Consider the following 26,057-nt stretch of genomic DNA (forward strand, 5'->3'; position numbering starts at 1 on the left):
AAGGCCCACCCAAATATGCCGGCAGCAAAATCTGACTTGTAAAAGGCTCTGAACTGCGTAAGGTAGCAGCCATCGGAAGACGATGCTTCAAATGCACTATATCCATATCCGTATCTGTATGGATCATAGGCTGCCAGTGGCTGTGTGTAATAGAATCCAGTATACGATTCAAAACGTGTATTGTCTGCCACATTTGTTGGGATGTGGCTGAAGTGGAACCAGGATCCAATAGCTCGTCATATATCCTTCTTTAGCATTGGGTGAACCCTCTGCTGCTTCGAATTCTTATTGGAGAAGGCATGTGCATCAAAATTATGGATAATGGCTCCTGGTGGAATCTTCTTGGAAGACTTTTTTTTTTACTAAAAACTTCCAGCATAGATACAATATGGCCACCGCCTCTGCCGACGGCCTTTCTAACTGAGAAGGTCCTTCTGATCTCTGAATCTGCCCTGCTACTCGCAGAGCCGGAGCTCAACTTGTAGTATGAGGGCCCAAATTGAGCCTTATGCCTAGCCACCTCATCCTGCTGTCACTGATCATCCAAGCTCGTCTGAATGACAGTCTGAATTTGTCTTCTTGTCATCTCGAGCGGACGCCTTTCTCTGACTCCCTAGAGTGATTAGAAGGTAGCTTTGTCGCTCGGCGGTCCACTCTGCCTTCTTGGAAACCCTCTTTTGCTGCTTTGAAATCATCAAAGTGCTTCTTCATCAGCTGTCAAACCTCTTGTGGGCAATTCTAGCACAGATATGTCGAGATAACCACCAGCTAAGTATTGCTTCAACCTGGTTACCCCTTCTTCTTTGAATTCTGTGTTACACTTCCAATGGTACCAATCCGAGAGTATTTATCCATGATCTCAACTAATGTTATGCTCTAGCTCATTTTTTTCTTAATGGTTCTATTCCAGCAGATTTATTAAGTATGTTAGTTTATCAATTATTTAAAAATAGCAAAATTTCTTTACTATTAAGATAATACTTTTTACTTCAAAAAATACATCTGATTTATCTAATGCATAATACTATTTTTTTATATTTTATTTATTTATTTATTTATTTTTAATAATTTTTAAATTAAAAATTATGTTCAAATACCATAAATTTAGAAAAATATGTTTTTACTTCAGAAAATACTTCTAAAATATGTATTACGTCTACAAATTTTTTATAATTTTTGCTATAAATTATATACATTTAATCATTTTTAAATAAAAAAATAAATATAAATATTTTAAAATTTATATATAATTTGAAAAATTTTAAAAAAATGTCATCGTGTAAATCATCAATAGATCTACAACATATCATAAAATCAATCCAAAATCAAAAATTTTGACATGATCTTTTCTTATTTTGCAAATTTTAAGGTATTTTTTGGCATAAAAAAGGAGAAAAAATGAGATAGAAAAAAGAAAGCATATCTTATTTAGGGTTGGATTCTCCTTCAATCGTACTAAATCAATATATTTTTCGCCCTGAGGAAGGGAGGGTATTCGGACAGGTTGGGAAGGCCTAAGAAACATCTCGGGCCTTCCCAACCAACCTTTAAAACAAAAGTAAGAAAGGGAAGCCGGTTCGAAACTGGTCCGACTCGGTGCGAACCACTAGTTCCGCACGGAACCAGCCAGTTCACGACTAGTTTCGGCCTATTTCGGCCGGTTCCTATCGGTTCGGGACCGGTTCCAGCTAATTTGGAGCTAGTTCCAAGAAAAAATAGGTGAACCGACCCAGTCCTCCACTGGGTCGGCTCGGTATGGGCCGAACCAGGCAGTTCGGCCCAGTTCGGTGAACCTTGGCTCATACAATGTGTTTTCTTGGGCATATAATGCTATAGGATGATTGAGTTTAAGGTTAATAGTGATGAAGTACATGAAAACCTTTGATTGTTTCACATTGCATTCAACAGAGATCAACACTATTTAATTTGTGGTAGATGGTAATTAAATGCTAGCAACATATGCTAGTAATTAAATATTAGCATCATATTCAACTTTTTTTTTTTTGGGGGGGGGGGGGGGGGTCATTATTTGCATTTGCCTCACATGAGCAAAACATGCCACTGTTACTTTTGTACCGAACGTGTTTCTCATACGCAACACACTAGAAGCAATGAACATAAACTTATATTCCGACAACATTTAGAGCAAATAAATTTAACGATGAATAACAATCATATAATTTCACCAGTGGAGTGTCAATAAATTTATTTATACAACTGAACTTTCAGATGGCATTCTGTGCATGTGAAATTAAGCAGACATCTTTGTTATCTAGTAGTCAGGAACATGTTCGAACCAAAAATTTTATAGGTTACAAGTCAAACTAAGACACCAATGACAGTTTCTTCTTGCTCCCAACAAACTGTGTAACTCTCTATGACACCAGTTATTGACCGTTTTTAGACATGACAATTAAATGGTACATTGTTCAGACAAAGTTATTGACTACAGAAAGACATTATAAGAGAGGCACTTGTTCCATATTATATCAAGAAAATATCTGAACGCTCATCAATCAGAAAACTGAAAAAACATTTTTAATCGATATTACATGTGAAAATGAATGTTGTGAAGGTAATCACCTTCGACAATAGAGAACATATGGAGGATCCCATTGACTGCAACACGTCAACTGCTGAACCAACAGCATCTTTCACTTCTTGGATGTCCGCCTGTTAATAAAAAAGAAAGCAACTACATTACTTTGCAAAGTTTGCCTGAAATTACTACATAAATTTATTAAATTGGATATCTAGAGGTACAAACCTTTGCTCCTCCAACGACCGGAAGACGGAGCGTGCTAGCCTTTAATGCTTCGATAGCTCCTGATAAAGCACTAGAATGATCTCTATCCAAAAGAGACCACTCCTCCAAATAAGTCATCTGCATTGATCAAATATTCGAATGTTTAAATCTACACCAAACAAAACAGTTCAAATCATCATGAGCAAAAGTGCAAAACTATCATCCTGAAATATTTTCTCGAAAATTCTTTAAGATAAGTAAATTCATTTTGTAGGAAATGTATTGTCTCAAATTTTGTGAAGCATGCATGGCGGTTTTTGGAATACACTTTGACTGGATATTTCCCATTACAGAAAATTACTCAGGGAAATAAGCTGCCTAGACATTTGCAGCTGATCGGCAAAATAATCTCCATTATACTAACATAATATCATGTTTTCAGCAAATCAATGCCACATTTATGTGGACTAATCTTAAAGGGCAAACAATTTGGTGAAAAAACAGGGTAACTAATACCTCCGAAGTTACAGGGAAAATAACAACAGAATAGCTGTATATCTTGGGCATGCTCAACAGCAATGTGAAACTTCAGAAAATGGATTAATGTGCTCTCATCCATAGGGCTTGTTAATTTGCACATTTTATCTAGATAATAAGAAAAGAAAGGTCCAGAAATATGTTAGCAGCCCCTTCCAGTAAAAGAGAAGTGGGGGTGTGCCGACTTAAGAATAGAACTGATTCAATTAAAATTAGTAAAAAAGTCAGGTGGTTAGAAGGGGTTTTATTTAACAAAAAGATGCTTTTATTATAGGATGCCAATGTACTATATAAGTCCCTGGATCTTGAAGTTTGAACACCAAGAGTTCTAACAGATATAACTAGTTTCAAGTCTTCATTTTAAGTTATTGTCATAAAACAACTTGGAAATGCTTTTGTAGCCTAGCAAAAATAGTCTTTAGCTGTAAACATTTTTGGCCCAAATTCAACATATTTTTGTGACCTTTTCTTGTGATGAATCATCACATATGTCAATCATCTTTGTTATCATCTATTACGTCACACTAATTATATAGATATAAATAATAACACAGATCAGAAATCACAAATGCATTGGAGTAGGATACTAAAAACCCAATAATTGATTATTCAACCTAATGTTTCATTGAATCAATCTAGATGAAATAATCACTATGTTAGATCCCTAGAATAAAAATTATGCCCGGCATCATAAAATGGAAAGAATGTTTGAAATCATAAAATGGCATCTTCAAGAGAATAGATTTGTAAAAGCTAGGTTTCTTTCAGTCCCCCCAAATGCACATTCCTGGCTCCATTCTGGAAAGAAGAAGGCAAGTTGTCTAAGATTTAATGCAAATACTCGATGACCATTATATGTTAACATCCAATAATGAAGGGTGCAGCAAATGAGAATTATAGAAATTGAGTATTTTGTAGACATGAAGCACGGTAATAATCCAGAACCGAAATTAGACTTGGAGAAAACCTTGCAGCAACAGCAAACACACACACATACACACACACACACACACACACACACACACACAGAGAGAGAGAGAGAGAGAGAGAGAGAGAAATAAAAGACTTACTTGTCCCTTAAGAATGGAAGTTAGTTTTAGATTTTGTTTCATAAGCTGTAGCTTGGTCCTTTTAAAAGTGACAGAATCACGCAACTCTGATGTAGTTATCCATGCATTATACAAATTTTTCTGATACAAAGCAAATGAAGAATTAGCTGATAAAGCATCATCTATACTTCTTTGATAAAGATCAGAGGAAGGCATTAGCTTATTGATATTAAAGATTTTACATGCAAGTTAAACCATAACATCGAAGGTAAAAATGGCTAAAACAGAAACTAAGATGTTTTGGTAACTGTCCAAAGCAGTAAAAATTAGAGCATAAACGACATGGAATGCACGCATAAACATTATTGGAGTCACATCTGCACTTATGAAATAAGCCTAAGACACAAATAGTAAAAGTAAGAATAATAAGCACATTGAGATACTTGCACACACACATAAACAACACAACAAATATATGATCTCTGCTGTTGGACAACCTTGAATATGTGCACAAACTCTAATTCCACGAATTGCATATAAAGTCACACCATATTGCAAAAAAAGCCTGTGCAACAATGGCTTGACATTTTGATGAGCATGATTTTGTGGAACAGAAAATTGAATACAGTGCTTCAATGATAAGGACCAGAGAAACTATGGTACACCATTATAAGATGAGATCCTCCCATAGGTTATGGACATCCATGTGCATGCACAAGCGGTACATACCATATGCATGCACAGCACACAGAGACAGAGCTGAGATGGGATTCCAGTGGCCCAATTCAATTATTACATAATTAACTGGAGGAAATCATCCAAGTTGAGGATCCACACACTGTTTATCAAGATCATACGTTTTGAAGGTCACCTACTTATACATCAAGTGGATACAAATGTAATGGAACTATTCTATATTTTGAGTAAGTTCATCAATTTAGAGGCATTTAAACCCATTGAATTTTGGTTCATACATGTATTGTGATGTATAGATCATAATTCACTATCGATCCCAAATCTACTTAAGTCTTCATCCCATGGTTCGAATATGAATCACTTGCTATTTAAATTAGAGTCGCTCTCCTCAAACTATGTATTGATCCAAGTAGTTTTAGATCATTATTCTCTAAACCTTTTTTTCCTGTAATTACATTTGATGTTCACCCAGCCAAAACTATATCATCTGCAGATATTATGAACTAAGGGTTCTCCTCTTCAATTTGAACTGCAAGTTCCTATAACATGTGCAAAAAGATAAAGGTTTGAAGCTGATAATCGGTGAAGACCTATTGCAACTAGAAGCCCATTATTTGCTTCATAAGCAGTTTGTAAACCTGGTATTACTCTCATATACATGAGCATGGGTGGGGAGGATACAACCAGAAACCTATTAGGAAAAGGACATGGTTGAGAAGAAAAGAGTTGCAAAATAGCTGATACCACCCATACTGGTAAAAACACCTATACTAAAACAAATTCAAATCAATCAAAAAGAATATGTTATAGATCAAAAGAACCTTGTGTAAAACAATAAATAGCCAGGGGCACAAATGAACCTAGCTGCTCAGTAGCAGCAAGGGCTTGATTTAAGAGCTTGTTTGAGCTCGACTCAATTAGGAAACAAGTGGAGCTCAAACAGATTTCAGAGCTTGGCTCATAAACAAGCCATGCCTGAACGGCTGTCCAATTCTTATATAGTGGGAAAGCTCAGCTTAGCTTGAGTAAAGCTCGACTTTTAAAAGCTTAGCCTAGCCAAGCTCAAGCAGGTTTTATTGAGCTCGACTTGAGTTGGAGCCAGGCTCAAGCAGCTTGTTAAGAAGCTAAGCCGAGCCAGAGCAGCCTGATACTCAGCTCAGCCCGGCTTGTTTGTGCCCCTATAAATGCTAGCTTCTAAAATCTGATAGGCTAGCAAACAGCATTTTTATGACTGCACATCAATTTAACTAAATCTGTAAACATTCTTGCATGCTGAATATCTAATCGGAAGATCCTCACCCTCGTTTCTAGCCAACGTCCAGCAAGAACATAGGGATATGATATTTGTTGCAACCACTTCATCCTTAGGCCCGACCAGATTAAGATTTCAAAGAAGAATGTCACAGAAACAAATTACAGGCCGTCTCATACAGCCTAAGGTTTTTGAAGCCACAACACACCACTATCAATAATAAGGAGATGGAAAAAATGATGTTCCTCGACATGTCTTAGGAAATTCTGACTAAGCACCTTCTACCATTTTGGCGTATTTCTGAAAGGATTCCATCATCTCATGTATAAGAGGAAAATCTACACTACAATAAGGCAAACTTTCTTCCAAATGATTCATGTAGTAGAAGATGACATACTGAAAGAAGATGAGCCATTGTAAGTAATGCAGCTAGAGTGAAATCTAGGAGTGAAGACATGAGGGGTGGTCAGGCGGCAACATAAAGCAAGAATTTCCCTGTCAGAAAACATAAGCATCGAGAAAGGAGGTTTAGGGTGACGGCAAGAGGGTTTATTCATCTATCATTTTTATAGAAGAAGAGTTTTCCTAAATAAGGCCTAGCATGGACCCAAACATCAGAATCAGACTCGGACATATGTCCAAGTATCTGACACAGCAAGAGGAAGGAAAAGGAAATAAGAGATACATCGAAAACATCTTAACTAAATATGTATATATATTTATAAAATCTTATAAAAGATATTGTCTGATAAGGTCTTCCAATATGCTTGTTTCTCATCTAGTAACTTAAATATATTAGGAAAATGACATTTTGCAAAGCTATTTTAATACCTACATTCTTGACCAGTCTCTAAAAGAGAAAAGCTCATTTTTAACACTATTATAGTTGGGGTGGACTAGTCATTAAAAGACTCCAACTCTTCACCAATTTTTAAAAGCAGCAAATATTAAAATTTAATATGTAGCCAAGTGTCTGAATATATTCAGAACCGTAACTGATTTAGATTCTAGGAGCTGGATGTGAGTGTTTAGGTAACAATAACTCATTATTGAGCAGGCTTCGTAAAAGAAAGTCAGAGAGAATCAAAGCATTCTCTGCTCAGGCAGTTCCTTGGCAATAAGGTTTAGATTGAAATCTTGAGACACCAGACAAAATTTGGAATAGAGCAGCAGCTTTCATAGTTCTTGATATGGTCAATGGGGTTGATGCTTTTAAATTTCAAAATGCTGATGATATGATGCAAGTCCTTACAAGAGCCAATGGTCTGTAAACAGGAAAAATGCTTTCCTCAATACAGTGAAGAAATAATTATATACCGTTAGCATTGAGCTTCCAGGTTGCTCCAGTTTGGGTTGTTTTCCAAGGCTTCATTCAGAGTGTTACAAGAGAACTATTATTTCAGAAACAGACCTGCTGCTGTGGGCCTTCCAACCATGATAGCTGCAAGCCATAGGCTTGCTTGAGTTTCCCTGGAGGTTGATCTTACCAAACTGCTACAGCTTGGAGTCAAGATTGAGGATGGTCCGGAAGTTTTGAACATTATGTTTATGAAGGTATTAAGGTACAATATAGATGTGGGAGGGTAGGCCACAAAGTTCTGGATTGTCTCCATTAAATCCAAACAAGAGAGATGGAGGGGGTTCAACTTCCTGCGCAGTCTGCTTGGAGGCTGCCATTGCTGAGAACATTGTGGAGACAATAGTGGTGACTAATGATGAATCTGACACATTCTGTTGTTCAAGAGAAATTATAGTATGAGCCATGGTTTACAGTCTCTTCAGGTCGGGAGGAACCAACATGGCTGATGTGGTAGTCTGTGTGGCAGCTTTCACCAATGATCTGGAGAAAGACATGAAGAACAAGACATATGATATGGTGATCAGTCCCTTTTGCTCACTGATAGTGGTGACCAAGTTCCATGTTTGAACAAATTAAATGAGGACCACTTCTAGATAACCTTGAAGAGAAAATTCTTAACAGTATTCAGCCACATACTCATTATAGCAAGGGTCATGTGGCAAAGGCTCGAACAAACTATCGTCAAGAAGTATTAGATGCTAGTGCTTCTAATGATGGACAATCAGAAATATTGCAGCCAAAACGGCAGATAGCAGATTTCTATCAAATGAAAAATTGGATAATATACTTTTTGTTCGAATGTTTGTTCATATCTTGTCACACAAAGAGCAAATCCCCTCCAAATTAAATTCAGTTGTTTATTCTTATGGTCGAGAAAAGTGCCTGAAATTGTACCAACTACCTTGATGATCTTAGAATTGAGGGATAATATAGTCAACCTGGAATTTTCAGCTACAGCACATTGATGATGGAAGTTTGAAAAATGTGCAAAAATATGTGAGGATGAATGAATTAAACATAAGGTCAACACAAGATGATAGAAGGGTTCAACCAAAGGCTCACATTGATGGGCATTGCATGAAGAAGCTAAGGAGCATATGAAGAGGGCACTATAGCATACGACATCAATGAGACGGATCCATTAGTTTGGCCTTTCTGAAGAAGAGTTTGTACTCGAGATGACAAAGGCATATACATCTTGAAGATGACAATCCACTAGGTTTTGAGGGGAAACTAACCAAAGAGTCAAAAACCAAGGTAGGAAATCACAAAAATGAGGTGTTAACCTTGGGGTGAATCAAGTGATAATGAATAAAGGTAATAAGGGATGTCTGAGTAGGATAAATTCATTCATCTGTTAAATTAAGTCACGCATTTTAACTGTATCGCTTTTATGTTGCTTGAAATTTTCCAGAACCATGTAGATTTTAGATCATGCGTCAAAATTGAGTGTCACCACTATGTGCTGCTTGGCCAATTGTGGCTAAGGCAGTGGTGGGTTGAACAGGCCTCTTGTACTCGCTCATTTGGACTTGAAAAAGGAAAATGATGAAATAACATCATGTGAGGATATCACATGAGGCAACATAATATCTTACTCCACAGTCTCTCATCATTTTATAAATATTAAAAAGAAAACCTAGATAATGTAGCGACGAGATCTCTGCAACTAAAACAAATGCATCCAATTTCTCAAGAACACTGCTGCCCAATTGCCAACACATCTAGTGATCTAACAAAAATATTTTGTTTGTAGTTTTTTGAAAAAGCTAATTATTTCTAAGACACACGATACCACCCAAAACCTAAAATTATTGTACTTGACAAGCCCAGAACTGATTTTCGGTCTCTCATGTCTTTAACAGAAAGGTGGTGTTTGAACAATATCTGTATATATAAATCTGAATATGCATAATGTCAGTGCTCAACTGTGTCTTCAGATTTGCCAAATATGCAAATTGTCAATGTGTCTTTCTTTCTCATCTCTCAACAACCAAGCACTCATCATACTAATAAAAGTTTTCTTCCAAATAAGCAAAAACCATATGCAAGTTATATCACTATTCTATCTGAATTTTCTGATCACCTGCCTAATTAAGAAAACAAACCAAAATGGTTTTAAATGCTCATTGCCTACCATTATACCAGTCTTCTTCATAGCTTGATTGTATAATGCAGACCAAACTGCAGACCAAACTAACCACATTTTTTCTACACTTCTACTAATATATATTTTTATTGGCATCTCTTCTGCCACTTTTCATCCTGACTAAAGTCACCTCACATAAATCTAATTGGTGCTATTTGGTGATGTATCTTACCTTTTCTCACCCTACATATCTTCTTTCAGCTAATCCTATGCTCCTACCATCAACCTTTAACAATTGAAAGCATCATCTCCATTTTTGACAAACTCGTGGCCTCAAACAACTACTCTATCATTTCTCACTCTTTTTGCATGATCTGTTTCAAATACTGCCTTCCTCCCATTTTATGGTAACACAAATATTTTTCTCACCCTCTTTTCAGCTTCATTTTTAAGTTGAAATCATCAAAAACTAAACCTTTCCCTTGATACTCTGACTTTTTGGCCTTTCTTTTTGATTTTTGCAAATTAAGTTTCTAGCGTTCTTACATTTTTCAAGACATAATATTGTCGTATAACCACAAATTCTCCTTTTCCATACTTTAGCACCAGACATTCCAAGCACACCTCTTGCTACAGTCTCAGTACATCTTCAACCATCTCCTACCACATTATATCCGGAGGCACACACTTTCATTCATCACTTTGTCACCTTGCTCGTGCTATTTATTATCCTTTCTAACTCTGCATCATATGCTTATATGTCTTCTGACTCCACTTTCCTTTATCCTCTGCTTTCCTGCTACTCTTTTTGGCCATACTATCATATCAAAACTGAAGGAACATTGTTAGATGTCACATAAATGACAATATGGTCCAATTTGAAGTGAAAAATGTCAAATTACAACAAAATATGCTCTGAAATTCGATAAGTCGCAAATGTGCATCAAACTTCTTAAACTGATAATAATGAAATGCCCACATCTTGAGAAAGGAAGAAGTAACTACTGGAAGCCATATACATCTTGATTTGCTAGTTTTAGTTTGAAAACAACATTACTAAGGAAAGCAAAATCATAACTTCATAAAGGGGTTTATGTCTAAAGTCAACTGCATTTATTTTAGATGACCAGTAACACAGAAAATCAAAACAACACATGAACAATTTCAGTTTAATCAGATTATATGATTTGAGTAACCCATATTTTTTTTGACAGCATAGTTCCTAATACTAATTTCAACATTACATATACTACAAGGATGCATGATACTCAATTAATATAATAACTACAGAATGTGCGCATGAGAACTAAAAGAACTGCATAATGCCCCTATTGTGTCTGTCCCTGACCATAGCAGTCATCACAAACCAATACATGTGGTGATGAATATGATGGACACTCCCCTTACTGGCAATATCTGCCAAATGAGGAAGCTAAATCCCTAAACCGAAATAGGCTAAAAACATGTGCAATTCTATAATCTTTCTCGTATGCTTACACTGTCCCAGAATTTCAGCAAGAAAATGAATACTGCATTAACATGAGAAAATATGGTATACCATACTAGTCCGAACCGGACGGTATAGGACATACCGTACCATACCGGTTCAGTACCGGTGTCCGGTATAGGTGGTGTATTGATATTCGATATGCTAAGAAAATTATATGTCGTACCGATATTGTGCTAGTGTGGCACCGGTATGGGTCCGGTACCGAAACAGCGAACCTTGTAAAACATATTACAAGTGAAAAATGATTATAAACTAATCCTTGTACCATGCAATATATGAGATGACAAATGTAAAACAGCAACACTGACAGGTGCTTTTAGTTTAAGTAAGAACGATGGACTGGAGTAACATATAGGAGAAAGAGAAATACTTCTGAACGATTAAGATGAGTCGATCTTAAACCAAAGCAAGGTACCAACAAAATTGATAGGGCAAGCAACATCCAAGCTAGCATATTGCTAATTGCTAAGTAGAAAGCACGCGGACCAAGAAATCATAACAAATACAGATAACAATTTCAAATATCAATATGTTGAGAAAGCAAACTCTAAGATTGTAGCACTGGCACTACCTCTGCGGTCAGTCTCTGCACCAATAGCGCAGCATTGGCCCTTGCATTCACCCAACGCCATTGCAAGTGTCGATTATGAAACAGCCTCAACAAGTGTGCTTCCTCAATCCGGTTCTCCCCTTTCTTTGCCCTCCTCACTTCTGCTGCAAAGCTTATAATTGAAGGCGCATTACCCGGCTGACCAATTGGAGAGGAACTCACTGATCCATTGTTCCTCATTCGCAAAGGACTGGCCATTCCCCTTGAGGGAGAAGCTGTAATCTTACTCGGAGAAGATGGCCTCATGGGTCCACGGAGTGGAGAAGAAACCGACCGAGGAGATGACGAAGGGCTATCTACCAATGATTTCTTTGTCAAACCAAGCTTCGGTGGGGCTGCAGTCCTGGAGCCTGACGACAACAATGGCGTGCCCGGCTCTGGAAGCCGGCGTAGTCGGCTGTTGGTCTCCTGCCAGAACCTTGCAGGCACACTAATTCCACGAGGAGTGACCCGTGCCCTTGAGGGCACACTAAGCTCCTGCGCCCCTGAATTGCTGCCGGAGGACACACTGTCAGTATCCGATGATGCCGAAAGGTCGCCCCCATCAAAGGATGCACGGCGCGTGCCGTCGTCGAACACCATTGACTGCTGCAGCAAATGGACCGTGGCCAAGATGGAACCTTTCTTCTCCAAATTGCAGTCCAAGCTCCTCATCAAGGGGTTCGACTGCCGAGGTCTGGCAGCGGGCCAGCGATGGTGGTTCTCAAAGGGCCGGGAGTTCTCCGACTGATCGCTGGCTCTGGCAGGGGTAGCGGCAGCTGAGTTGGTCCTCCGGTGCGCGGGGGCGGGCTTGCGGGCGGGGCTGGGGGAGGTGGCTTTGGCGCGGCTGGTCTGGTAGAAGAAGGACTCCCCCTGGAACGAGACGGAGAGGCTTCGCGTGGTGGTGCAGAGGGCTCGGGCGGCGGCGGAGGGCTCGGCGGGGGCGGGCCGGGGATCAGGGCGAGGGGTGGAGGGACGGCTCCGATCGACGGACTGGGATCTCTTAGGGGCCAATGCCGGTGGCGTGGAGGGCCGGGAGGATATCAGAGGCGAGGGGAAGCGCCGGGAACTCGAAGAAGAGTTCGAAGAAGAGTAGGAATTGGAAGAAGAGTATGAAGTAGAGGTAGTCGAAGACGAGGAGGAGTAGGGAGAGAGGTACCGAGAGGAGATCTCTTTGGTACGGGGGCGGCGGGAGACAGCAGCAGCAACGGCGGCGGCATTGTCCTTCTCGGAGGGGATGAGAGGGCGACGGGAGGGGCTATGGAGATCGTCGGGGAGGGAGGGGTTTTTGGGGCCAGGGGAAGTGGAGGCAGCCGAGGCGGTGGTGGTCGGAGAAGCGGCGGGGATGGCGGCCACCATGATCCCCAGGGAGAGATCTGGTTCTCCGCCTCGGCCCTATCTCGATCTCCTTCTATCTTCTCGAATTCCAGCACCAGCTAGCCGTTTGGTGGAGAGGACGAGTCACATTCCCCGGCGGAGCACCAGACTCCAGCTTCTAAGCTCCTCTCCTGGCCCCTGAAGGAGAACAGAGAAGGGAAGAGTGAAGCGGAGAAGAAGGGGCGAGAGAGAGAAGGGTTTGAAGGTTTTGTTTTCTCTCTCTATCTCTATGGTTTTGTTCGTTATTATTTAGTGTGGTGTTGCGGTTAAGCTATGGAAAGGCTTGCTGTTTTGCTACGAAGGGAGCGTCGTGCGCGGAGGGCGAGAGAGAGAGAGAGAGAGAGAGAGAGCGCGCGCGATGGGTTTCGGATTTTTTTTTTTTTAGCTTATTCTTTTGCTTTTAGGCAAACAAATAGAACTTTTTTTGTTATTTTCCTTGTGGTCTCTAGTTATTTTTTATATATATATTGCTCTATAAAAATTAATTCTATCAAAAGAATAAAATTGAACAAGGAGAGTAGTTAATTTCTAAAGCAAGAAATAAAGAGACAGAAGGAAAGAGAGGGGGTTGGGGGTAACGGCTACATGGTAGAGAGAGAAGGAAAGAGAGGGGGTTGCTTTCCCTTTAATTTTAGGGAGCATTTAATAGAATTTAAGAAGAACTTAAAAGAATTGATAGGAAAATAGACCTTTAATTAAGGATAAAGGATATTGCCACCTGCTGAGAGTAAGAGGTGAGAGGGTTTTTTTAATTTCTGATGAGTTGGGGTCGCTGGCTTTGGGGGGCATCACAAGGTGGGGGACTTCAAGCTATTTAAAGGCAGACTTCTTTTGGTAGAGTGGGATGGACCCTTGTCTTTACCAAATTGTCATCAGATTATAGATTTTAACCAGATTTAATTAATATCAAAAGTATTTTAAAACTAATTTTAAATTAAATGCTTGGTAGGGTGGAGTGGACCATACCTACATCAAATTGGCACTAAATTTTAGCTCGGTTCAAATTTGGATAGATTAAATAACAAAAATATTCTTAAACTAACTTTAAATGAGACATGCAAATATTTAACAAGTATTAATAATTATAACTATTATTGTGGAGTCATTACAGACAATACATTTGAGATACTAAGAGGCAGTAGAAAAATGATGCATTAAAAATTGAAGCCCAATATGGACAAATCTCATAAGTTTGCTTTTAATAGTAAAATAAATAATTAAACTTATCTATTCAATTTTTATTTTAAAAAAATATTAGTCAATTCAGGTTAAGCTTTAGTAGAATAATCTTTGCTAGCGTTTAGTGATCTAAATATAATCATCGAGGTGATCTTAGATCACTGATGATTCTTATACCAAAGTAATCTGATGTCCGGTTATCTAAGTTCACTGCATTTGCCATACTATATTATAGTGACTAAATATCACACCATACCAAACGCTCTTTTAAGAGTAGAAATTAGGCTTAGAGCCCAAATTAAACCAAAGGATCTACACCAGCCAACTTACCTTGAGGTGACAAAGAAGTAAGCTAGGAAGGAGGTGATAATAATTTAACTTAAGTTTTCACAAGTAAAAATAACTTAGGAAAGACTCTAGAAAAATATAATAGTTTAACTGTATTTATTATATAATACTACAATTCTTCCATAATTAAAATGGTATATTTTATTGGTAAACTACTTAGGACGCTACTTTAATGAGTTGAGGTCCAGAAAACAGTCATCCATCAGAACAGTCCTCTCTAATGGGTCCAATCCTGGGATGGAGCTTAGCTCAAGGGTCACTACCTATCATACTGGCCCTTGACAGTAACATGCGATCCCTTCCCCAGCTTAATTGGCTTGATTCATGAAAGAAAAAGAATAGCCATTAAATTTATTTGGCTTTCCCAAAATCTTGACTGCTGGTCACAGGATTTTGGCGCTGTAAAAGGTGATGGGGCCATACAGCTGCCAGGTACTTGGCAATTCCTATTTCATCAATTATCCATCACAAACCAAAGTGGCATACTGTTGATAGGTAATTGTAACAATTTGAGATCTTATCCGAAAAAACTGATCAGAAGATATTATTTAAATTTTTTGATCTTATATAAATATACAAGATCAATCCAGTATATACAACTAGTATCCATTACAAAGACTAGACAAAAGAAAGTATTTGGTAATTTCTATTCTATCGACCAAAAAAATTTGTGAAAAAATTCATGGCATTAATTGTATTATTCCACCTTCAATTTGTGATTATCCATCACCAACCTATGTGGCATATTGTTGTAGGGCAATTCCTTCCACCTTTCCCTCTTATTGATCTTATTCTTCATATTTTTCCTTCTCTCACATCCCTCCTTTCTTTGCATGCAGAGGGCTCTATAGATCCAAGTGACTAGTTAGGAATTAAGAATTTATTTTTGAACTGTGCAGTTATCACCAATATTGTTTTATAGTAGCCTTTAGATGATAGACATGATTAGGTGCGCCTTAGTGGTAGTTTTGCCTTTTATAGTTCCCCAAAGCGAACATAATTGTTTAAACAAATTGTGATCCAACTTTTCTCAAATTGAAAACTTATAAAACTGTTGAAAAATTTAGTTGTTAAAAAAGAAAATGGAATTATAGGATTCTAGTTTTTCATTAGTTTGAAATATATTTCCATAGTTGCTTTGCCCATCTTTTGTAATCTTTTCAAATGTAAATTGAATTGTATCACCCTAAACTTTTCTACTTCTATATTGTACATTGCTTCTTACCTTTCTTCCAATCTTCGATGATCAATGAAGATGCAGGAACTTTTTGAGAAATATGCTTGGAATGCTACCTCTCTACCAAGGAGAGGGATGCCGGCTATTTAAGTCAAGTTCTATTGGCAAAAATTTTGATAAATTAGACTAAAAACAAGTACAAACAAGGTGTGAAATTGGAAAACATTCATGACAAAAAAATAATGCATAAGAAAAATCTAGTTATAATGCTTGTGCAAATGGATGTGGCTGCTAATGATATATATATATATATATATATATATATATATATATATATATATATCTGAGTTCATAGTTCTTTATCTTTATTTATCTCTGAGTTCATAGTTCATAGTGTAGCATCATAGTTACCGTTTCTTTTTCCAAGTAGATAATATCTAATAGAAAAAGTTTTTCAAGACCAAGGCAACAAAACCCACTACCATTCATATATATATATATATATATATATATATATATATATATATATATATATATATATATATATATATATATATATCTTTTAAATTATTTGAAATTTATTTGCTACAGTACATTCTTTGTTTAGATAAATTTTTAAAATTTACTACGACCAACAGATTATGGTGAATTTGTGTAAGACTCTTATTATAAAGTTTAGCATGATTGAAATATTTTGAGGTGAATTTTAATTAAAGCTATCATGGTGTTGCTCTCCTTTTTTCCTTGAGGGATGGAATGGAAAGGAGAGCAATTGATGGCACGGCTGGATCAAAAAAGATGAATGGTAGTGGGTTTTGTTGCCTTGGTCTTGAAAAACTTTTTCTATTAGATATTATCTACTTGGAAAAAGAAACGGTAACTATGATGCTACACTATGAACTATGAACTCAGAGATAAATAAAGATAAAAAAAGATAATTAAAAGATAAAATAATAATGTTGATCATTTCATTAGCGAAGGGCTGTTCTCAAACTTACAACTTAATTCTGATAAGTGTTTTTCATTAACTATTAGAATAGGTGCCGCTACTTTAACTTTGATGCTTGTTCTTATTGTTGACTTGCATAATAGCTATGCTCCTTCCACTACTCTTATATTATGGATAATGCTACCACTTCTTTTATATACTAGATAGTGGTAATTACTAGCTAACCATCCTACTTAATTACTTTCTACTCCATTAAAAATCTCCTAAGCTAATAGCTCTCATCCCTCTTGGTTTGTACTACATGTACTCAGTTTACACCTTGATGCTTCACCTTGCACCCTTAGTGGTTCAGCTTGTATCTTTGTTATTTTGACATGCGTATATAGTGTTTCGATCTGCGTCCTTGGTACTCGATTTAAGATTTGTATATTTTTAGTAATACTCAACTTGATGATCATATATTTTAACTTGATGATGGAGTACGACTTTAGCCTTCTATCCAAGCACAACTTAGTCTGCTACCTGAGTATAACTTTGGCCTATTGGTCAAGTACTTCAGCCGGCCGACTGAATTCTTGATTTGCGTCTTGGTATTTGATTGAAGGTTAATACCCTTCTAAAAGCACTTAACCGGCCTACTCGCTTTTCAAAGATCTGCTCCTACTCAATTTCTATTGGGTGATTTTCCAAGACTTGTTATTAGTCGATCTAAAAATCGCACTCATTAGTTTGGATATGGTGTAAACATATAAAAATTAAAAAAAAAAAAATAAATATAACATGCCAAAATTTGCCTACATAGCATTGTCATCCTTTCTCTCTCTCCTTCCAACTCTTCCTTCTTTTTTTTTTTGGTGTGCGTGATTTGAACTCAAAACCTAAACAAAATCTCATTTCTATGCCAACTAATAACTTAAACCAAGAAACTCAAGCCCAAGGCGATAAAGTTGGATCAATAATGCATTTCAATCACAACAAAACAAGCAAATACGTACTGATCTCTACAATGTCGAAAATGAATTCAAGTGTGCCAATACTAAAACTACTGCATTCATTTCCCTCCTTAGTTAAGGTTTTAAAAATCAACAGCAAGAACCGGGGACCCACCAATTAGGGACAGCCAGAGGGGTTCCCAAAACACCACAGTCATCTCCCCCAGAAGAATCCCATCAGTAACTGGACCAAACACCACCAGTGTACTTCGATCCAGTCGAGCACAAATGGCAGTACGCCACCTCCAAGATTTCAGACAGCTCGCGAATGCATCCATTTGCAAGCCAAGAATGATATGACATTAAACCAGTTTTTATATACATTTTTTTTGTTTAAAAAAATATTATTTTGCACTGCTGTTCTAGCTTCCAGATCGCTACGTGCCACCCCAAAGCCTATTTTGGACGAGCCCGTGAAGCCATGCATCCCTGCCGACTTCCTGATCCCCTCACGGGATCTTGTCAGAAGATGGGAGATGCGTCGAGCCATTCTAGCTTCATGCAGTAGTGGACAAGTCTCCGGTCCACGCAAACACCATGCAATGGTCGAGTTGGACTTATTTTTTTATGGAGTCAAGGCTCGAGCTCAATCACTAAAACTTTGAGCTCAACTCAAAGCCGGAGTTGTTTCATCAATTGATCATCCTAAGGAATTAGGTTAGAGCTATCTTATTGGGTCGGATCTGGGTGTCTGTCGAGGGATTTAGGTTGAAATTTCGATCTAAACCATATGGTACTGTAGCTAAAATTTCATAATTTTATGACGATGTCCTACCTAATACTCATCATTAGGTTTGGATCTTGCCTTAATTGGTCGGCAATATCTATGATATTGCTTCTGTAACTTTTTAATATTTGATACAGCATGTGAATGAGCTTGTCAAAAGCCTAACATTTTTTAAATAATAAAAGTAGACCGTGACGACCGCGAATGGTATCACTTTCTTATCATGCAAGGGATTAATGCCGATTGGAAACAACCCTCAGTAGGCTTCTCTTAATCTTAAAAAAAACTATATTCAAACTAAAATAGGAAAAAATATAATTTACATTAAAACAAGAAAAGAAGGAAGTGAAAGAAATGGGCTGATTGGTGATGCAAAAAGATCAATGGTGGGTGTGTCCTTAAGATACAAAGGGGAGAATCAAGGATATGGCTTGGCTTCTTTCTTTTAGAAGGCCAACGAAATTAGAGATTTCGTAAGCTTAACATTCTTATTTTCTTTAAAATAAATCATTAGTGATATCTTTATATATACTTGATAAGTTTTGTAGAGAATATAGCAACCAAGCTATAATTATGTACTACTTGTGGTGCACATAAAAAGATGATGAATGTTCTTATAGTGAAGAAAACTCAATGTTTTCATTCTGAAAAAAACTCACTATTATTTTCACTAACCAGCAAGGGCAAACATGTTTTTGAACTATGTCTTTGAAGTTTAGGTGTGATGATGTAGGGGAAATGAAGAGCTTCATTGGCGCAGGATGAAATGCATGTTAAACCAAATGATTTATTTTAGGTGGCTCACTGCATCTTACATTATCTATTAATGCACCTCTCAAAACCTGTTGTGGGTTACATCCAACTCCAATGAAAACCTTTATTATTATTATTATTATTATTATTATTATTATTTCTGTACAAGAAACCTACAATACTACACCAATCAATCTTTCTCCAGGATGTTTTTATCCCGAATGATTCGATGGAAAATTTTTTTCTATCATAAAAAAAATAAAAAAATAATTTGAGTCGGATCCGACCTAGATCTGACTCGGACCCGATCTAGATCCAAATTTTTTAGGTTGGGTCCGGATTGCATATGAACCCAACCTGATCCGAATGATTTATTGGGTCAAAAATTGTAACGGCAAACCCGTCAGATCTGGGTTCAAAATTAGGACTCCAACAAAAAACTGAATTGGATCGAGGTTACTCATGACCCAATCCGGTCTGACCTATTTGCACCCCTATGTGTATGTTTAACATAAATGAGGCTAGCTCCAGATAGTGGTATAATGGTTGGTGTACGATTACAATGATCTTTCTTAAACTATATCATTTCTTGTTAGAATAAGGTTGCCATGTACATAATAACACAGGAAACATCACCAAACAACAATAAAATGGTTGTTGGATGTCATATTCTTGCCCACATCATAGAGAACTAATGCCCTATTTTGTAAGGGCGCATGGGGACGAGCGAAGACTTGCCATAAAATATAGATGGTTGGTTACGTCACGTCGTAGGACGAAGGAGACACAGCCTTTGCCGCTACGCACACGGATGAAGGTCAAACCGACCGGTTTTGCGGATCCGGGTTGTCTGATTATGTTGGGAGTTTGGAGCGACGTACATGGAGAGTGAAATCACAACTAGAAATGTGGACAGAATGGGGAAAAAATATTTGTTCTTTCTACTAGATTTATGACATGCCTTCCTTTATGCTCCCCAAAGATGATGGCAGGACAAGAGCTCATGCTTCATAATGTGGATTAAGTAGCTTATATGATCCTTTGTAACATAGTATGCAACACCAAGCTATAGCTAAACCAGCTTTTGCTCATGTCATGGGCATATATCTTCATTTGAAGAGCGATCGAAATCGAGAGCAAAAAAAAAGTTTTGTCAACCCGTTCGACTTAATTATCTTAGAATAAAACATTAAAAGTATTAGAAATTTTTGAGAATAGGTTCTAAGTGATTTATTTTTATTAAAAATAACTAAAGCTATTACTTTGTGCATCTAGTTATACTAGTGAGATTCATCAAATTTCTATTTTCACCAATAGACAAGCTAAAATCTTTCTAAAAATAGATCTCCATCAATTTTAATTATATCCTATTGCATTACCTACTTGCTTCTGAATTGAAAGATAAAGCCAAATCAAAATTTTCAAAAACAACCAAATTTGATTTGATCATGCATTTTAAAGGCTTAAGTGGTCTCGAAATAAAGCCATGCAGAGTCTGATGAGTCTGTCAATAGGTCGTCACGTTATAAAACTATACAATTTTAAAAAATGCATTGCAAGGTAGATACCACATATAAAAGCTATATCTTCCAAAATGTTTGATGTACAAATCAATCTTGGAAATGATAGATCTTGCTCTCAAATGCTATCTAGGAGTAGCAAAAGTGGTTCGTAACAGATCTAGTGATCCTCCCGGATTCAAAGTGCAAACCTTAACAGTAGTATCCCACACCATCACCAAATGTTGAGGACCCAAAACTTATGCCTTTGCCTTTAACGCAAGTGAAAAAGTTTAACCTCTATATGTGTCATCAGTACACCAGGGACACCTAACCTTGAAGAACGGAACTAAAGGGTGCTAACCCCCTTACCCAAGGATGGCCCTGCCACTCTCTTCTCTCCCTCACCTACACTTATTTGGGGACCATCCGTTTCTCTTATGGTTAGCCGCTAGCATATTTAAGAGTTCATAAAGGACCAATGAAACACCAAGCTATTTGAGCGACTGTCCTGAGTGAGAATTCTGAATTAAGCTAGTACTGGCTTTTCTATTGCTTATCTGGCCAGCCCAACAACTATGGTTGTCCATCCTTAAAGGGGCCAATAGAATAGTGCCACATTGGTACAATGATTCTTTCGAGTGAGATGTTTGAACAATGGTGGAATAGCTCACCTTCTACAGCTACTGTAGAGTAATTGGACTTCTTACCCCTTGTTCTATTGACTACACTATTGGAAGGTTTCTCCCTTCCAAGAAAGCAAAGGAGGGTGCAATTACATAGAGAAGTGATAGCACTGTTTGTTATCAATCTTGCGGGATATAGATGCTCTAGGAAAGGTCGTTCATGGAGAAGCAATGGAACTTTTTATCGTTCCTGATAAAGAGCAAAACAAGGTGTTAAATAAACAAGCATCCTTAGGAAGAGGAAACAAAGTATGAATTGTGTGAGGTTCCATCTGTTGTGACCAACCATACTGGCATTAATCTTAGTGATAAGAGCCTGGTAAAACGAAGTGAAAAGGCTAAGATTTTGGTAGTTTTGTATAGTGGCTACCTCAAATGATAGAAGATGATGCGCAAGCTAAAAGAATACCAAAGATCTCAGATGATTTATTTTCACTCATTTTAGTAGCAAAGCACCATTGTCCAATGGGAATCACAAATATATATGTTCGAGAAGTAGAAGTTTTCTAATGAAATTATTGTGAGGTAGAATATAATTTCCAGACTTGCCAGACTTGCTTAACAATTTGTTGTTTGTTTCTAATGATTCCTATGTATCCATCTTCTTCTGCTGCTGCATTTACGAGATATTGAGCCTGGCATTACCTACCAACAAGCATTGTGTCTTGGTATTTCATGCCTCTCTTACATCTAATAAGAACCCTAACGCTTGCTACCATTCATTAAAATGCACCTCTAGATCATTCTACTTAAATTTCCTTGATTCATGGCAATTCACCACATAGAATGCTTTTGGTGCATTTTCCATCGAAAACCACTTAAGGAGAAAAAGAAAGGAAGAATATGAAAAATTAACTTGATAGACCTATGCGGCAATAACCATCGGAAGAAATTAAAAGATCACAGGTATGATTAAATACCTCAGTGGAGAAACTAGCCACCCAAGAAGTTCTTGTATCTCTAAATTAGCTTTTCTTGTTCTTGTTGTGGCCTTGGATGCTGGAGAGCCGAAGACTCCGAGACCAAAAACACATCAGCCTAAGGTCGCTATTATTTGCAGGCTAAGTTTTGTGAAATGCCCCTCGTCATCTCACGCACTCACATACACACCGCTCACTGTTTTTTTATCTCCCCCTCTTTGCTTTCAAGGAGGTTTTGCTCTCCATTTGAAACATTCTACCTTTTGCCTTTGTGGTCTCACACCTGTCCTACTATCATTTTACAGATGGGCACAGGCCATCTACTTTTCCTACCTCCTCCTTTTACAAAAGGATACCAAATTGCTGCTCCTATATAGCATAAAAACTCCATAGTGGGCTGTTTCAAAACCTTGTAGAGCTTATCTTGGTACCGGCCCTTACCAATGCCACTATATCATTACGTCCGGCATAAAAATCGATACAGAAGCTAATTTTGTGTACTAAATGCCGGTATGCCCTCTATATCATAACCCAGTACTGAACCAGTACGATACACCCTATACCGCCTGATTCGATATAATATCGCATACCATGCTTGCTAGCATCTTACTTTTGTTGATGCTAAATGAGTTCCTCCTTCATGTCTCCATTGATCTCTATCTTAAGTACCCACGAAGTTTTCAGGGGATAAGTTTGATGTTTTAAAATTGGATTTGTTTGATTAACTAGCTAGGTGGACATGGTTATCATAATAGTATGCCATCTTATCAGGGAAATACTTGGATGATCAATTTCTGGCACCGAAATCATTCGATGATGCACTAAATAATATTTTCTTATATTTCATTTGTTTAAATATCATATTTCTAGGGGTCCTATCATTGTATGATAAAAAAATTAAATGATTGTTCTACATTAATTGTCACATATTTGAGTAACATAAATAAATATGATGCAAAAGTTCCTTCTAACAACATTAATATGAAATTTCAGATCTGATTTAGTCCTTGTTTCCCCCATATTGAAACTGGGTAGCAACATGAAAGATGCTATCAAGGTTGCACTCAGTGATTAAACTTACCAATCACTCCAGAATAGCTCCAGAACTCATTTCCCTTTTGTGCCTCATCCTTTGGGACTCCTGGTAGCTCTATAAAGTTGGGGACCATGTTTTGCAATCTAAGACATCATTATACAAGAATATAATACGATTGTCCAACTTTTGAAGCTAACAATATATATATATATATATATATATATATATATATATATATATATAGAGAGAGAGAGAGAGAGAGAGAGAGAGAGAGAGAGAGAGAGAGAGAGAGAGAGAGAGAGACCTGATTTATTGGCTAAAAAAGAATTTAATGGATTTATTGGTATGCTGGATGCATCAAAAGAAGAATATTGATGGCTTCTGTGGGTATTTTTATGCATCAAAACCTACAATATGATCCACTTGGCCACACCTAAAACAACTAGGAAACAAATGTCATGTCATGACCTGGAAACCGATCGAAAAGCCCAAGGGATGTTTGATCGAACGCACCAAATGGGAGAGACTCAGAACTTTGAGACTTTGATAAGAGGACAACAACAAACAAAAGCAAGAAAAGGGAAGGAAAGGCAGTCTGGCAGCGGAAGGGCAATCACATGATTCACCACCTTTTTCACATCACAATCATCATGTTTCCAGGTACATCACATAAAATTTTCAAACTGCAGAGGATTCGGCCTTGTTGGTCGTGTATTGTGTTAGAATTTCAGATATACTTTTACGATAGTTTCATGATATAACTTCCTCTTCTTCTTCTTGATAGATGTATGTAGATATATTTCCTGATTGTTATGCTTAAAAAAAGATGTCTATGAATATAATCTCCACAAAGTGATAGAAAAACAGAATATCGAAGTTTGTCCCTATAGCAAAAAACTCTATATTATGGTTGACAGGCAGTAGTTTGCTTGATGATTTTTGGTATTATGAAACATAATTTTTTTTTAACAAATCTTCAGAAACTGGGTGCGCAAAAGAAACTCAACATAAAAGTTTTGATAATTTGTTCAAAGCTTGAGTTGTGGACTGAGTTCTTTACCACCAATTAAGGTTCAATTCTTTAGCTAAACTTCTGTCGTGGTCCACATTGGGGAGTTAGATATAGCACTCATCATGTCATGGTCCACTATGAATGTTTGCTATGCAAGCAGCCAGCGTTGAAAGTGATATTAAGCCAGGGAGAATGATTTTGTCTTGGCTTCTTCTTCTGAAAGACCTTTGCTACACACTTTATTATTTGATAAGGAACCTTAACATTAATGAGGGATGATGAGCTAGGGAACCCACTCTTTAGTTGATAGGAAAATGGAGCAGACTTAAAAAGCTCCTGTCCTTGAGGCATCTTTACGTGCTTGTGAATTCTTAAGATGGACTATGATGGAGAAATAAATCAAAATCAGTGACGAGTCTACCTTGCTATGAAAGAAATTATGATGGTGATCAAGTGGTAAAGGTTATCCATGGTGGCCATCAATTAGGTTCAAAGTCTTATCCACAGTGGCAATTTTCTACCATGCACCTGTGGATAAGTAATTGCCTTGCTTCTCTTTTCTCCTCTATCTATATTGTATATTTTATTTTATTTTTTTATAGCATGCATGTCTATCCTAGAAAATGTCAGGCTACCTATGCATGCTAGAGAGAAGGTTGGTTAAGTTAGCAAATCAAGGACAAAAATATTCATGATGTATATGCAATCAATATCCATGGCAATTTTCTTCCTTTCATGAATTATATTATTTCAACATTTATCTTAGTTCATTTTTTATTTTTTTTTAGTACTAAGTTGGTACCTGACAGTGGTAAATCATGTGATAAGCACCATAAACTAGAAGATTGCCACCACATTAAGATATTTACAAAATATTACATAACTTAGGCTAAGTAAGACCTAGGAGTCCTCTCTTTCTCATGGTCAGGTTCAAACCTCCATTCCTTTCTTAAGAGGAACAGAGTCCTCATCACAAAAGAAGCACAGATTGAGGGGGAAGCCAAAAAGCAAGGTGGAGTGGTATGTGAACTCAAAGGGAGTAGTTTTCCAGAAGCCAATACAAAGATTAAATAGAGGGGAGGAAAGGATTCATGGTGGATCTCTGGTCCTCAGCAAAAACACTAGCAGACCTCACCACCTGAGTGCGGCTGAGGATGATACTCTTGAAATAACTCTAGATTATAGTAACATATTCAGCATTCAAAAACAATTCAGCTAGAGGTAAGCTTTAGGAGTTTGAATAATTCTGATAGATTCATCAAAGTTCCGAATAAAATAGTAAAACTACAAGAGGTAACTTTTTGAAATATTTTAAATACTTATTTACTTAAAAATAAGTCTAGGAGATACAAGATTAAGTAATGATAACAAAAAGATACATCGTTGTCGACAACAATATATGGTATCATTAGTTTGTAAGACAAAGAGATTTATTATATAGGTCATAACTCGTCAATTAATCATAAAATTTATATATAATTTGAGAATAATTGAGTAGTTTTGGATTGATTTGTTTACGGAGGATAATTCAGGATTTTTCAATAATTCAGAGAATATTGTTACCATGCTCCAGG

At 37.2% G+C, this 26,057-nt stretch overlaps 1 protein-coding gene across 1 annotated transcript in view; it reads right to left on the bottom strand.

Annotated features, from left to right (window-relative positions):
* The window catches only part of LOC103705334 (QWRF motif-containing protein 2-like), a 28,311-nt gene extending 5,304 nt beyond the window's left edge, over positions 1-23,007 (bottom strand). Inside the window, exons 1-5 of the mRNA XM_039127467.1 lie at positions 22,436-23,007; positions 11,811-13,343; positions 4,354-4,473; positions 2,768-2,884; positions 2,584-2,673 (exon numbers count right to left, since the gene is read on the bottom strand). Coding sequence (XP_038983395.1) covers positions 2,584-2,673; positions 2,768-2,884; positions 4,354-4,473; positions 11,811-13,187 — 1,704 coding nt within the window. The 5' untranslated portion in view covers positions 13,188-13,343; positions 22,436-23,007. The remainder of the gene's footprint in view (positions 1-2,583; positions 2,674-2,767; positions 2,885-4,353; positions 4,474-11,810; positions 13,344-22,435) is intronic.
* Between the last annotated feature and the right edge of the window lie 3,050 nt (positions 23,008-26,057).

This window comes from Phoenix dactylifera, chromosome 6 (assembly GCF_009389715.1).
Source record: "Phoenix dactylifera cultivar Barhee BC4 chromosome 6, palm_55x_up_171113_PBpolish2nd_filt_p, whole genome shotgun sequence".
Lineage (NCBI taxonomy): Eukaryota > Viridiplantae > Streptophyta > Magnoliopsida > Arecales > Arecaceae > Phoenix > Phoenix dactylifera.